At 35.7% G+C, this 15,701-nt stretch overlaps 1 protein-coding gene across 1 annotated transcript in view; it reads right to left on the bottom strand.

Moving 5' to 3' along the window:
- Window positions 1–530: 530 nt before the first annotated feature.
- LOC103274756 (unconventional myosin-Id) overlaps window positions 531–15,701 on the bottom strand; it is a 117,855-nt gene continuing 102,684 nt past the window's right edge. The window contains exons 4-11 of the mRNA XM_008072180.2: window positions 14,223–14,388; window positions 12,763–12,816; window positions 10,347–10,442; window positions 6,607–6,723; window positions 4,765–4,968; window positions 1,282–1,427; window positions 1,007–1,121; window positions 531–842 (exon numbers count right to left, since the gene is read on the bottom strand). Coding sequence (XP_008070371.2) covers window positions 828–842; window positions 1,007–1,121; window positions 1,282–1,427; window positions 4,765–4,968; window positions 6,607–6,723; window positions 10,347–10,442; window positions 12,763–12,816; window positions 14,223–14,388 — 913 coding nt within the window. The 3' untranslated portion in view covers window positions 531–827. The remainder of the gene's footprint in view (window positions 843–1,006; window positions 1,122–1,281; window positions 1,428–4,764; window positions 4,969–6,606; window positions 6,724–10,346; window positions 10,443–12,762; window positions 12,817–14,222; window positions 14,389–15,701) is intronic.

Here is a 15,701-nt window from a genome sequence, read left to right as displayed (position 1 = left end):
CTAACAAATATAAAAGTTCACAAAGAGCCATGAGAAAAAGTGCATGTGATTTTTTTCCTTCATATTACTCCCTAAGCTCCTTGGAGACTGAGATGATGTTTGTGTTTGCTTAGTAATGCAATTCCAATAAACTACACATAATAAATACTCAGCAAATATTTGTTGAATGAATTAAATAATTCCTAAGTGTCTGGCACTGTTTATTCATTGCTAAAAGTCAGATAAAAACAGCTTTTGGAGGTGGGAAGAAAAAGAGTCCTGACAAGATGTAAGTTTGAGATGGCTGTGAGACATCTAAGAGTCACTGTCAGGGAAATGGCAAGCATGGGAGTCAGGAGCTCAGAGGCTCTTCTTTGGGTCTGGATTGGGATAATACATTTGGAAGTCATATTAGTATTATTTCATCCTGGATGAGGTGACTCAGAGAGTGAAAAGAAGAGAGCCAGGAGGAATGCCAACTTTGAGAGGTCAGGTAGATGAAGAGCCCTGAAGTATGAGACAAAGGAAAGTAAATGGAGATGAAAGGCAATATAGGTATTTTAAAGCACGGGTTTCAGAGAATATGAATAACATTAACTGAAGACAATAAAATACCAGTTTACAAAGTGAAGGAGGAAGAGAAGGAAAAAAAAGAACATGAAGAAGAAACTAGATTTGGAAGCAAAGTCCACCCAATTTAAGGCAAAATTTGATAATAAATGATGCTAAACTCTAATAGACAGACATAAAACAGAACGGCCATATGGTATAAGCCACAGAGTAAAAAATGTTAGGTTTACTGGCTGTAACTCAGGATTTTCAGAGAACCAGTGAGGTAGTCTATCAAATTAGAGAAATCCCACCTAACAATTCTGAAAATGAATGCATCCAAACCAAAAAAAGAAAACAACTAAGGTTCAGCTGTTTCAACTACCCAAGAAGATCAATAAATACCTAAAATGCTAAGATTTTCATTATGAGCAATATGAGAAATACATGAAGACATTTTCCACAAGAGTCTACTCACGTGCTTCCACGGGATCCCTTCCCGCTGGTATTCCTCTTGTTCTTGCTTCAGAACCAGCTGGATAAATAGCTGCTGCAATTTCTCATTGCAGTAATTGATGCAGAATTGTTCAAAGCTACAAGAAAAGGAATACATTAGACAAATAAATTTTTAAAAAAGCAATATGGTTTTAAGTATATGATCCATTTTACCTGTTGTTGTCAAAGATTTCAAAGCCATAGATAAAATAAATTTTAAAAAAAGCAATATGGTTTTAAGTATATGATCCATTTTACCTGTTGTTGTCAAAGATTTCAAAGCCATAGATATCCAAGACCCCAATCACGGTATTTTTCCCATGAATTGTGGTATCATAGTTCTTGACTTCAATAATATCATTGATGCGAGTAACGATCCAACAAAAAAGCCGCTCATATATTGCCTGTGAAGAAAACAACATTGTAAATTCCTGCCCATTTGGGAATGAGTCCTCTATTGGGATTTGCAATAAATGTTAAATTTCTGTCTACCTTCTCCTTATTGTTTAGCATAGCTGTTATTAAACAGAACAATTGAAAATATAGATCATCTGTTTAAAAAACTATATAATGCATGCAAAATTAAAGTAAATGGCTTAAATTTTTAACAAATTATTATCAGCCTCTTTATCTATTCCAACATCCCCAAGCGTGTTTCCATGTGTAGCTATATCAATAATTCCTTATATAAGTCCCTTCATTGCTTTACTGTTAATTTCATCAATTATAAAAAGTTGGGAACTAATGAGTTAATATCTATAACCCATTAAAATTCTATGAATTCTAAAAATATGCACATTTATTTCTAATCCTAAATAAAGATCTGAGCCAAAAGGCCAAGATTTGAAATTCCTTGAGACTCAAACATGCATTCAATGCACAAGGCTACACATGCCAAACCACACATGTACAAAGATGCCACAGGCTGACATAAATTCATACTTTGATCCCCATGTGCCCTGCAATGCCATGTCTTTAGAACTCCTTCCATAACATCTCTAGCCAGCTACCCACACTCTTCACTCATCCTCACTGTCTCCACTCTTCACTTCTCCCTTACTCTTCAACCTACTCAAGTCTTCACTTGTCCTACTATACCACTGAAATGGCTCATCAAAGACCCTTAGCACCTCTACAGAGACCCTTTCTTGTACCTCTTTATAGACATCTTGCTCCACTTGTCAGCAGCACTCAACTGAGTTTCCCACTCTCTTCTTGGAACGCTTCCTCTCTGGGATTCGTGATCCCAGCCTTTCTTAATTTTCCTCTTGTTTCGCTGGCTGCTCCTTCTTGGCGCTTTTTGGTAAGGGCTCTTCATCTACCTGACCTCTCAAAGTTGGCATTCCTCCTGGCTCTCTTCTTTTCACTCTCTGAGTCACCTCATCCAGGATGAAATAATACTAATATGACTTCCAAATGTATTATCCCAATCCAGACCCAAAGAAGAGCCTCTGAGCTCCTGACTCCCATGCTTGCCATTTCCCTGACAGCGACTCTTAGATGTCTCACAGCCATCTCAAACTTACATCTTGTCAGGACTCTTTTTCTTCCCACCTCCAAAGCTGTTTTTATCTGACTTTTAGCAATGAATAAACAGTGCCAGACACTTAGGAATTATTTAATTCATTCAACAAATATTTGCTGAGTATTTATTATGTGTAGTTTATTGGAATTGCATTACTAAGCAAACACAAACATCATCTCAGTCTCCAAGGAGCTTAGGGAGTGATGTGAAGGAAAAAAATCACATGCACTTTTTCTGTCTGTCTGTCTGCCTGTCTCTCTCTCTCTCTCTGAAGGAGAAGTGCATGGGGTATGTGGGGAATTTAATCTACTCAGTCGTAGTCAGGGAGGTCAGGGAAGCCTTCTCTGAGAAAGTGATGCTTGGGTTGAGACAGGAAGGATGAGTAAGTGGTAAACAGGCATGTGGGGAGAGAAGAGAAATTCAAGAAGAGGAAATAGCACATGCAGAAGCCTTGTGGCGGGAAGGAAAAGGGGATAAATATAACTTGTGAGGACTGAGAGAAGACTGATGTGCTAGAATGAAGAAAGAAGCTGGAATATGGTATGAAATGAGGCCAGAGAGGTAGGCTAGAGCCAATCATGTTAAGGTATTATCCTTACTTCCTTCATTCCCCACACAGCAAGTTCCATGGGTTATTTTCTCAACAAAGCCCATCTCAAATCATCTTCATTTCCCTACTTCTACTGCTATCTCCCTAGTCCAAGCTGCCATCATCTCTCTCCTAGATTAATAAAATATCTCAACTGGTGTCTTTGCTTCCTCTCCTGCTCTACCCCTCATAAGATTCCCACAATAAGGCAGGAGTGATTGTTTTAACACTTCAAACTTGATGTTACTGCCTGGTCTTAAAATCCTCCAATTATTCCCCACTGCACTTATGATAAATTCAAATTCGTCCCAAGACTAAAAACCAAGCCGAAGCCTCACAAGAGTAAAAAAATGGAACAGACAGCAGTCTAATCAATCAGTAGAACAACAACAACAAAAGTTAGACCTGGAAAAATACAACTCTTACCACACAGCAGAAAAGGATTAAAGTTTATGAGATAAGAAGTACTTCTGGAAATTGACAATAAAAAGATAACAGCCCCAAAGAAAACGTACAAAAAGGATCTACTCAGGCAATTCTCAGAATATAAATACTTTACAAAACATGAAAAGATGCTCAACAATGCTAGTAATAAAAAATAAAGCAACAATGAGCTATTACAGTACAGCCATAAAACCAATATATTTAAAGTTTAAAATCAGTATACCCTTTGACTTGGCAAGCTCACTCCTGGGAATCTATCCAACTGAGATAGAAGCACTGGTGTAAGGATAGATGTATAAAGACTAGTAGCACTATTTGCAGTGGCAAGAAAGTGAATGACTTAAGAGGAAAATGGTTAAACAAATTGTGGTACTAAGACCACAGATGGTACACAGGCTTAGAGGACAATATGCTAAATGAAATAAGCCATGCACAGAAAGACATATACTTGTATTAGCTCACTTACATGTGGAGTCTAAAGAAGTCGAACTCATTGAAGCAGAGAGTAGATGGTGGCTAGCAGAGGTTGGAGGAATGGGGGTGGAAAGGGAAAGGGGACAAGCTGGTCAAAGGGTAGAAATCTCAGTTAGGAGAAAGAAGTTCTGGTGATCCATTGCACAGCATGGTGACTATAGCTAGTAATAAGGTATTGTATGTTTCAAAATCACCAAGAGTGGATTTTAAATGTTCTCATCACAAAGAAATGATTAAGTATGTGAGGTAATAGATATGTTATTAGCCTGATCTGATCATTGCACAATGTATACATGTACTGAAACATCCCATTGCATTCCATAAATATATTTGATTACCGTTTGTCAATTAAAAATAAAAGAAAAAATTAAAAAATGTATTACAGCTTAGTCAGTTGGACTGAAGGAGACTCTTGTGGGGCATTACTAGGTGCGAGAAGCAACATGGAGGGCCATGAAAGGGGCCCACACACTTGAGGGGCCCTGGAAAACATAAGCCTTTTCAGCTCCACCATCAGCCGGCCTCTGCTTCTCTCAGAACCTTCTCTGGCAGGAGGTTTTATTGAGGCTGTGATAGCCAAAATATATTATTACAGTGTCTCAAAGTCTTAACCTACTTTTAAGGAACATCTGAATGCATCCTTATAGGATTTCACTTAAACATCAACTGAGATCAACACAAGGCTGACAAAAGTGAGCTGCAATCTCACCTTGGCAAAGGCGTCTCTGCCATAGCTGGCTTCTTGTTCCGTGTGCTGCTTGTCGATGATGTCACGACCTGTAGCCACAGTCCGGTAAAGGAGGGCTTTCTCAACCATGTCTGTCTTAGTAGACAGCAATTCTGCTATTATAGATACTACTTTGCCATTCTCAATAAGAGGTGTGTCACCATCTACTATAAATTTTAAATTTCCCTATATCAAAATTGAAAAACAAGACAGAGATTCTTAAACATTATGTTAGGGATATATTTGCCAATTTAAGATATAATTCAAGTGACCTTGTTTGTAGCTACTTTCTTAAATACATTACATATCTCAACATATAATAACAGAGTGTGTCATCTACTTTTTTCTCTTTTTCAGACACTCAATTATCTTTTCATTTTCAGTGTATGTTTGTGATGGATAGAAGTTTTACATTTTTAGTGGTCAAATCTATGAATCTTTTGCCTCAGGGTTTCTCTTTCTTTGGTGTCATATTTAAACTATTCCTACTCCAAAGGTTTTTGAGTATTTGATGTTTTCTTCTGATACTTTTATAGTTCTTTTTCTTACATTTAAACTTTTAAACCATCCAGAATTTATTTTGGTATGTAGTATAAAGTAAAACTCTAACTTTATTTTTCATATGGTTAGTTGCTCTAACACAATTTATTGAAGAGGCTAGCTTTCAACTCTGATTTGAAATGTCATCTTTTTTTAATATATTAAATTTCTTTAAGTGCTTGAGTCTATTTATATTCTACTCATTCAATAAGCAATATGTACTTATTAACTATCTTCCAAATGTCCAGTACACCAACTAATCTGATTAATCTGTTGATCTGGTACTGAATTTGTACAAGAAGTTTTAAAGTACTGTAAGTTTTACTGTCATTTTAAATTTGGTAGAATTAATTAGTCATGTTCCCTCTCCTTCCTTCACCTTTAATACTCGTCTTTAATACACTTTATTTGATCTTCTTACAGGTTTATTATTCCAGGTAAATTCTAGAATCGATAGGTCAAGTTAAAAACAAAACAAAATTCCTGTTTGAATTCTGAGAGGGATTGTTGCACTGTCTCTAAAAACTAATTCAAAGAGATGAGACAATTTATAATATTAAAGTCTTCCTAGTCAGAAACATTTATCATTTATATTGCTGTGTAATACTTTTCATATAGATCCTGAACATTTTTTATTCATTTACAGTGAAATCTTCCTACATTAAAGTGAAAGAGAATTTTTATTCCAGATTTGAATCCATGCAATCACTCACATATTGTAAGATTACATGTTCATTATAGTTCAAAAATCTCTAATTATATAAATGATGATGCAAGAAATCGAACACACAGTTCTTCACTTCTAAGTGTGGTATGGTATTATGGAAAAAGAATGGTCTACAGTGTTGGCTCTGTGATGAACTGATTGCGCCTTTGAGGTAGTCAAGTGACCCCTTAGGGCCATTTCCCAATCTGTAAAATGAGATGATCAAAAATCCAGTTCTAATAATCTATGATTCTATGTTTCAAGTGCCGTTGGAAACTTAATACCATTAGTAATCATATCACTGCTGAATTCTTTGTCCTTGAAATTAACCACTTCCAAGCTTAACGATACCAGTAAGACAATTAACTGAAGTCACAGTCTCAAACCCTACAGTGGCTTGAAAATCCCTCATACAATGATGGTGAGAACCACAGACATAATAATTTCTTCAAAACATCAGCAATATTTTCTCTAAATAAATTACTTTTTAAATCTATAGAAAACAAAACAAAACAAAAATCTTCTGAGAAAGCATTCTGTCTGAAAGACAATATACTCTTAGCAGTGCCCCTACTCACCAAGTGAAGAATAGCAGCCAGAATTTTATACACTGTTTGAATCTCCTCAGGTTTGAAACCAATTACTTTCATAGCATCAGCTACTACTTTGAATTCTGCAGCATCATTGATAGAAGACTAGGGATGAAAATAAAAAACTCAAGTCACAGCCATTTCCTATGAGCATTAAAATCCAACAATTATAAAATTAATTTGTTTAACCAGCATCTTCATGCCTTTATAGTAAATCACTTGGGATGATGAGTGTCTAGAGAAAATAAAAATGATTTTAGGAGTGAAAACATCATTCAGCACATGCAAAGCCTACTTGTGTGTGGAAGTCATCACCCAAAATAAGCACTGTGCCCCTTTCTGGAACCTTCAGTGAGGGAGCAAGTCCTGGTTTGGCTCAGAGAAGTTGATCGCCACTCCATGATCAGTGAAGGCAATGGTATGGGATGTGAGATCACAAATGGAAATGTTGACTATGGGATCTTCCAAAATACACACTTGGCTACTGTGGTTTGTGGCTCTTTGTTCTACAGTTTGCTTGTATAGGCTGGCAACAACAATCCCATTTTGTGTAATCAGGTGTTTTATTTCCTAGCTGAGGAAAAGCAGGACCCTTCCCAAAGCAAAGCAGCCAGCCTCAGTCATTCAGCAAGCTACTAAACAGTCTGGGACCAGCACTTCATTTTTCACTCATTCAATAAATGTTTGGTAAGTCAGATCTAACTGGTATAGGTAGTTTGAAGATGAATCACCTGCTTTTAAGAACCTGTGGCCATTACATTGGAAATACAAGTGTGTAAATAGAAATTCACAACAAAGCAGTGGCAATTGCTTATATTAGAAGTTTTCCCAAAGCAGTAGCTACAAAGGCCTGACTAATAAGGCTTTCCATGAGGAGTTTCTCCTTTTGACTGGACACAGAGATCTGGCCTAATGCTCACTGCTGAGGAAGGGGAGACACATGCTTTTCTAGTGTCCTGGAGACAACTAAGTAAGCTTCTCCACCTACTAGGGTTTTTTGGTTGTTTGTTGATTTTTTTAACCTTGGGCAAAATACTTAATCTCATTGAGTGTCAATTTCCTCATAGGTAAAATAGGATGATAATATATTTCTTATAAGGTGATTGCAAGAATTGAATGAGAATTTAAATAAAGTACCTCCCTAGTTTCTAGCACATTAAAAAAAATACTCAAGTATCAGATATTACTATTATTATAAACTGCAACTGTGCTGAAACTGCAAAGTAACTGGACAAAAAAAAACCAAACCAAACAAAAACCAAAATGTCCTACTGTGGAGAATGGTTGACTGCTTAACTAACAGCCATTCCTCACCCCCATTTCCTTCTTGCTGATAGAATCTGGATTTGTTTATGCCTCTCCAAGTGCATGTGTCCTTTGTGATTGGCCTCTACACAGCCTGAGGGGTAAATTTTCATTGGTCTGAATTTATCATGGTGGTCCTATTCCCTTAAGTGATTGGCCAGCCACTGACACAAGATGCCATTCTGAGCAAAAAGACAATTGGGAACATGTTTGTAGGGGATGGGAGAAGAGAGTGTTCTGAGGAGGTTTCCCTAGCTTATAAAGGGACATAAGCCATGAACAGTTCCTTTATCTGTGACTCCTGGAAGTGTTAATGCCATTTTGAGACCACAAGGAAAACCAGCCTTAGAAAAGAGCCTGTCCACTGAGTATGGCGGAGTTATAAGTTGGGAAAACAAACAAATAAGAAGACATGTGAGTCCCTAACAACACTGTTAAGGCAATGACTTTACCAATTCTGGAACTGCTCCATCTCAGGGATTCTTGTCAAGTGAGATAATTCAGTTCCTTATTGTTTTGGAGACTTTTAATTGGGTCTTTTCTTACCTGTAACCCCAAATATCGTAATTGTACATGATTCATACATTTTAGGACTAATTAAGATACGTACAGTGTAATACTTTATAGTTATTAAACTTATATTAATATTGATTTATATTTACCTGCATGGGAAGATATTAATGCTTAGATTATAATATAATAAAAGCAAATGTATTTAACCAGGACTTATTGTTTGATTCTATCTATAAATATAGGTACAAGTTATTAACAATAATCATCTCTGGATATTAAAATTTAGTGTGTTTTTATTTCCTTTTGGTTTATCTTTATTTTAAGTTTTAACTAATGATCATATATTACTCTGTTTTTCTTAGAGAGGAAGAAAAAAAGATGAGGAAAGTGGAAATGGAAAACTTTGATAAAAAGGGAACCTAAGCTAAATTTAACTTAGAAAAAAAGGCTAAATGTTAATTTAACTCTTGCCTTCTGTGGGGACTCTACATGACTTGACGAAAAGTAATCTGGTTAATAAGATAATTGGAAAACAAATATTCGCAGCCACCAGCGTTTTAAGTGTTGACTTTACAATCCTTTACACATCTTTAAGTACCTCTGGCCAATTCTTAGAAAGTTGAAGTGCTGCCCTCTATTGTTTTGTTTTCAATTAATTTTCAGCCAAACATCCCTGCTCTCAGATGACTGTAAAAATAAAAAGTAAAAGTATAACCTGAATGTCAGATAATGGAAAATTAGTTGCAAAAACCAAAATATCAATGTTTATATGTATAACAATAAAAATACAACTAAACTAGGCCGGGACGGTGGTTCAAACCTGTGATCCCAGCACTTTGGGAGGTTGAGGTGAGAGGATTGCCTGAGCCCGTGGGTTCGTGGTCAGCCTGGGTAACTCAGTGAGACCTCATCTCTACAATAAATCAAAAAATTAGCCGGGCATGGTAGCGCACGCCTGTAGTTCTGGTTACTTGAAAGGCTGAGGTGGAAAGATCGCCTGAGCCCAGCAGGTTGACACTGGGGTGGCTGTGGGCATGCTACTGCAGTCCAGCCTCCAGCCTGGGTGACCGAGACTCCAACTCAAAAAAGAAAGAAAGAAAGAAAGAAATACTGTCCACATCTTAGATCCTATTTCTTTTAGAGTTTCTCTTTATTTCTCTCTCACCTACAAAAATGATGAATTTTATTACAGAAAAAATATAAAGTAGAACACAAATATCCACAATCTCACTTCTCCAGAATAAACAACTAATATTGTAATCTATATCCCTCCATATCTTATTTTATGCATTTATATATCTTCCCTCCTACAAAAATAGGATAAAAATATAATTATCATTTTATAACATACTATCAATGAAACATTATATTATTAGAATTAGTTGTAAAGTGACTAGCAGAAAACTAACTAGAGGTAAAGAGCAAAAATGCGCCTGCATGTGAGTGTATAAATATTTGCATGCAAAGGGAGGGTAAAAATGGAAAATTTGGACAGCTGAATAGAAACGCTCAAGGGTCTAAAAATTATTTCTAGTATACATCAAAATCAATATTTGAAAAACAACAAATAGAGAACAGATGTGCTTTTAATTTTTTTTCTGTCTTACTAATTTGCTTTAGCCAATTCATATGGAATTGTCTTCTCAGTCCTATCAATATTTTTACAGTATCAAAATAAAAGAAATAGGAATAGGGTTAAAAATGAAATAAAACACTGAATATAGAAAAAACTTCTTTCCTGTCAGATGGTGATAAAATATAGTAATGGGTTATTAAGCAAGGTTGTTAGTTCAATAATCTACTGCATTTCTGTCCTTGAGAATTTAAAAATAGGACAGAAAAGACATAATTATTTAATATCCCTTCTGATTATTTGATTGTCTGAACAGTCTCAAAGAAGAAATTCTTACCTTTAATTGAGCTCCCACATGGATATAGTTGTAAGATGAAAGTGATTTCTGGAGATGCAGGGAGCGTAGTATCTGCTCTGAACCTCCTTGGAGTAGCTGAAAAATATTTAATTAGAAATAAACTGGTAAAACATATGCTGTACCAAATATTCTAACTTAATGGTAATCTAGCTTTCAATCATTTTCTGAGCTCAATTCATTTAGGTCTTCCTGTTCGAGCTTTGAAGAAGTTTTTTGTTTCTTTTTGAATCAGAGTTTCACTTTGTTGCCCAGCTGGAGTGCGGTGGCACGCTTATGGCCACCGCAGCCTTGACCTGCTGGACTCGGGCAATTCTTCTGCTTTAGCCTTCCAAGTAGCTGGAACTACAGGTGTGTGCCACCACGCCTGGCTAATTTTTTGATTTATTGTAAAGACAAGGTTTCGTCATGTTGCCAAGGCTGGTTTTGAACCCGTGGGCTCAGGCAATCCTCCTGCCTCCACCTCTCAAAGTGCTGGGATTACAGGTTTGAGCCATCATACCCAGCCTGCTTTATTTGCAAGGGAAATAAATGGCTTCACTGTCATCAGTTATAGAGAATGCAGTCATAAAGAAAATTAATTTAAAAGTCTCATCTAGAAGGGAAGTGCTCACCCGAAGTGCCAGTTGCTGTCGCCTTGCGAGGTGTTCTGGGGCGGTGTGCTGAAGAGAAGAGTTGAGGGGAAGTGTGGCTGTTGGGTCTGAGGGCATGATGGAGACCGTGCGGCTGAAAGTAAATCATCGCCCCTTCTGCTTCAGTGTGAAAGGTCACGTGAAGCTGCTGCGGTTGGCACTAACTGACATCTATGAACTTTTTTGTCATCACACAAGCCCCTGAACCATATATTGTTATCACTGGATTTGAAGTCATTGCTATTTTCTTTTTCATAATGTTATATATACTCAGATTTGATTGATTAATGAAGTGATTATTTTGGCCTTTGGAAAAAAATAATAAAAGTCTTATCTAATTCACAACTTAAACTAGTATAAAAACTTCTTGTTTTGAATACAGTCATTTGTAAAACAGGATCCTATGCTCTGTGGTAGTTACTTGCTGAGTAACCATATTATAGCCAGGATATAGCTATGTTTCAGAATTTAGAAAGTCAATATTGTCAAGGAAATAAGAAGGATCAGTAGACAGTCATATGCTGAATCACACCAGAAACAAACAGCTCTTCCCCATCAAGCTGTAGACCTCAGGAAAGGAGGACAATTGGACAACCAGGACTATAGTGTTGGATAAAGATAAGTTTTAATCCTTCCATCCAAGTGGGAAAAACACTGGGTAAAGGTTATGGGTTCCTGAAATAAACAGAACTCTTTTGCATTTAGTAGAAAAAAAAATTTTTTTAATAGGGCAAATTGTCAACAAAAAGACAAATACAATATTGATAGCCCTTTCATATAAAGTATGCTTTGGAAGGCACTACATTTAAATTCTTTATATCAAACTGTATGTTTTGGTTTACTTAAACGATAGAATTATCAGATTTTTCAAATTGATATTTAAACCAAATATACCAGAACTTGTATATATACACGACTAGTACCTGCTAAAGCAGTTACCTAAAAGAAATTAAATTCAACTGAATTATATTCAGTTGTATTGCAACCTTTCAATCACCTTCAGAGACAGTGTACAGATGGAGATCTATCTTAATTTATAGTTTTACTTCTTAAAAATCCAACACCATATTGCTTAATTTGATCACCCACTCTATTTATTAGTCTTGGTTTATATTACTTTGGGCTTTAAAAAAACTACAGTAATACATTAAACTTGTTCTCTGCATGTAAAGACTTGCCAACAGGCAGGCTATTTAAAAGATTTTGCTTTAGACTCTAAACGCACTCCCAAAAGAGATATTCAAATATTTTTCTAAACATTGATGGGATAAAGAAGATAATTCTCCCTTAAATTTATAAATCCTAGTTGTTTTTAAAAAGTAATCATATTACTTTATAATCTCCATGAGCAAAATAAACTGAATTTGTATTCCCATCTCTGGACCTCTCAAATTTGGGAACAAGAGTTTCCATTCAAAATAAAACAAAATTAATTGAATATATTTAGAATGGACCTTTTAAAAGCTCTCATCATCTTTAAACTGTTATCTGCATTGAAAGGAAATGTGGGTGATGCTTACTCAAGGCAGTCATCTGGTTGGCCAACCACCTGACAGCTTGTGGTAACAGTCATGCTCGTCCAGTCTCTTAAGATGCATGTGGGGTAGGGTGTGCAACATGTGTGTGTATGTATAATGTGTTATGGGCCATGGAGATAAGGGAAGCATAGGACAGGTGAGAGCCCAAGATATAAATATTCATTTCCTGCACAAATACTCATTTCTTGAGCAAATGATCAATTACCTGCATACCAGAAGATTACTAACCTGATAAAAAGAATGGAAGCTTCTTTCTCCTGGCTGCTGCACAATCACTCGAGACTAGAAAAAAACACATTAAAATAGTTAACCTAAAATAATACAGAAGGCACCTCCTTATGGAATTCTGTATCTACAGTGCATTAAAATATCCCAAAGATCCCCATGGGCAGTACTCATCTAAGAGTAGGTCTTCTCTATGGGGTTTCCTGTACAATTTTTTGATAATTCTTTTTTCTGCTTAAAAGAGGTCTCTAGGCTTTCTGAAGAATGAGGCTATTTTGATTTTTTAAAAACCTGGAACCTCAAAAGATGAAATTGGTGGGAAGTTGGGATTGGATGTGGGGAGAACAGAAAGGAATGCTTAGGGAAGAATAGTCTCAACATTCCTTTCCCAAGGGTCTGCTGGCATTTTAGAAAGCAATGCCATGCATCCTGTAATCACTGAGCAGGATCAGTCCATAAGAACCTCTGCTTCAGATGATTCCAAAAAGACTGCTATTAGGGAAGGAGTTCCATGTGTGTTCATTCAAAGGAATCCTTCATATTGAATGTGTATGTAAACTGAATCCATGGAACATTTTGGAAAAAGACTGATAATATCTGACATGCCCTGTCCATTTTCAATGGACTCTGATGAAACACTTATTTCGTTAACAGTCTGACTTCAATTAACAAACAAAAATAAAGATTATACTACATTATACTGCCATAAAGGGTGGTATGGCATAATAGGAATGGAAAACATTAACTGAGAAAGCATGTCAGCTTAGATCTGAGTACAATTCAAGGTGGAGACTTAACTCTGTAAAGTACAGCTTAACTGCAAAAATCAGGTGAATGAACTCTGTGCTCTCCTGCAGTTACGTCCAGTGATTACCAAGATTAGTTAGGACACAACCTCTCTGGCAGTCCCAAGAGGAAAGCTTCAATTGGAATCTTCCAGAAATTTGGGCTTAGCATTCACACAGGCAGATAAAAACGTATTCTAAGTTTTTACTAACCAAATAGTATGGCATCATAATCAGGATGTAAGAGCACAAAATATATATGTTACTATAAAGCAGAAAACAAATAGAAACTAGAAGAAAATGACATACCAAAAGAACTAAAATTGAAAAATATGGAAGATGGTGATATATAAAAAGAGTAGAACTGATTAATCCCAGATTAGTTTTTGTTTAAACTTTACCCATGCTCATACCTGTGCCCTACCATACACACACACACCTAAATCTGTATCTATAAGTCTGTAACTTTTTCCATACTTATATGGAAACTTTTTTTATACTGTAAGTGCTAATAAGAGAATAGAAAAGAATACCTTCTCACAGAAAGTTAGTTGAGGAGGGAGAACAGGATTAAATCTACTTTGAAACAATAAAAGAAATTATAGAAACATTATTATGTATTTTTAAAAAACATTCAGTATTTATAAACATTACCCTCAGAAATTAAGCACATTTTACCTTTTCCAATAAGTAGTTATTGATATGTCCACCAATCGGGTCCCCCTTGAAGTCAAAGTTGATATCCATGTATTTTCCAAACCTGCTTGAGTTGTCATTACGGTTGGTTTTGGCATTTCCAAAAGCTTCCAAAACACAGTTGGACTTAAGCAACATATTCTTTACTCTTTAACACAGATAAATGAAAGTCATTATAAAAATTTTTAGAGACTAGGACTTTTCAAAAACTAGATTTTGCTAAAACACAAGCAAATATGTTCATACAATGATGCTGACTGCAGCATTGTTTGCAATATTTAAAACACAACTTAAATATCCACCAATAGGGACAGATAAACATATTTGTTTTCCAACATACTATATTGAAATACTATGTAGGTGCTAAAAATAATAAGGTACATCAACCTGTACTGACATGGAAAGATGTCCAGAATATATTAATGAATGTAAATCAAATTGCAAAACAATATGCAATGTGGGATCTGTGTGTGTGTGTGTCTGCATGTGTGCAGGCACATGTGAGTGATTGTGTGCATACAGTTGTATTAGTAAATGCTTAAAAATCCAAAGGCAAACTTTTAAAAAATATATGTTCTGAAAAAGAAATTTAAAGATATGTTCTGAAAAGAAAAATATATGTTTTAAAAAGATATGTTCTGAAAAAACTCCTTTTATTTATTTATTTATTTTTATTTTAAAATTTTTTATTTTAAAGTTGTGGGGTACAGTTAAGGGTTAGGTATACAAATATGCATTGTTCAGGCACCCTTGTTGATAAGGGGTGACTCCCCGTTCCCAGACAGATATTGACCACCATGAGGGCCACTGCACTCCAGCCTGGGTGACAGAGTGAGACTCCGGCTCAAAAAAAAAAAGACTAATAAAAGTATATATGCCTTACTCTACTATATGTAAAATTAATTTACTTCTCAGCTAGTTGTTCTTCTGAACTCCTAGGGAAATGAAGAAAACATATCCATATTCTTGTCCTTGCCATATTAGAATTCAAAGTTAGAATCAGAAATATGGATATGTTACAATTAAGAAAAATATCTCTTTGACACAGCCCAATCATGATGCAAACAAGAAAATCCACGAAGAGCACTTGAGCGTAAATTCTCTTCTTTCAAATTTAACCAGTATCCTTTCTTCCTATCCATAAAACAGAAGATTGTAATGTGTAATAAGTGTGACTTTTCAGTAAATTAATATTGAGCTTCAAAGTATCCAATTAGGAAAACTCTTTTTTTTTCCTTCAAAAAGGCTACACCACATAAGAAAGTCAAGTCATGTTGCTTTATGGCCATATTTTTTCAAAAGCTCATCATTCATTCCTTATGCATTATTAAGCAAATGCTATGTGCCAGTCACTGTCTTAAATGCTGGGCTCCAGAGAGCACAGGCTAGCTTTATTACTCATCTTACTGTGATCAGCTGTATGGTATGGCATGAAACCCTTTTAGAAAATGAATCTTATTT

Source organism: Carlito syrichta, unplaced genomic scaffold (assembly GCF_000164805.1).
Source record: "Carlito syrichta isolate Samal-C Ts95f unplaced genomic scaffold, Tarsius_syrichta-2.0.1 Scaffold115115, whole genome shotgun sequence".
Taxonomy (NCBI): domain Eukaryota; kingdom Metazoa; phylum Chordata; class Mammalia; order Primates; family Tarsiidae; genus Carlito; species Carlito syrichta.
This window is presented reverse-complemented; position numbering and strand designations above follow the sequence as displayed.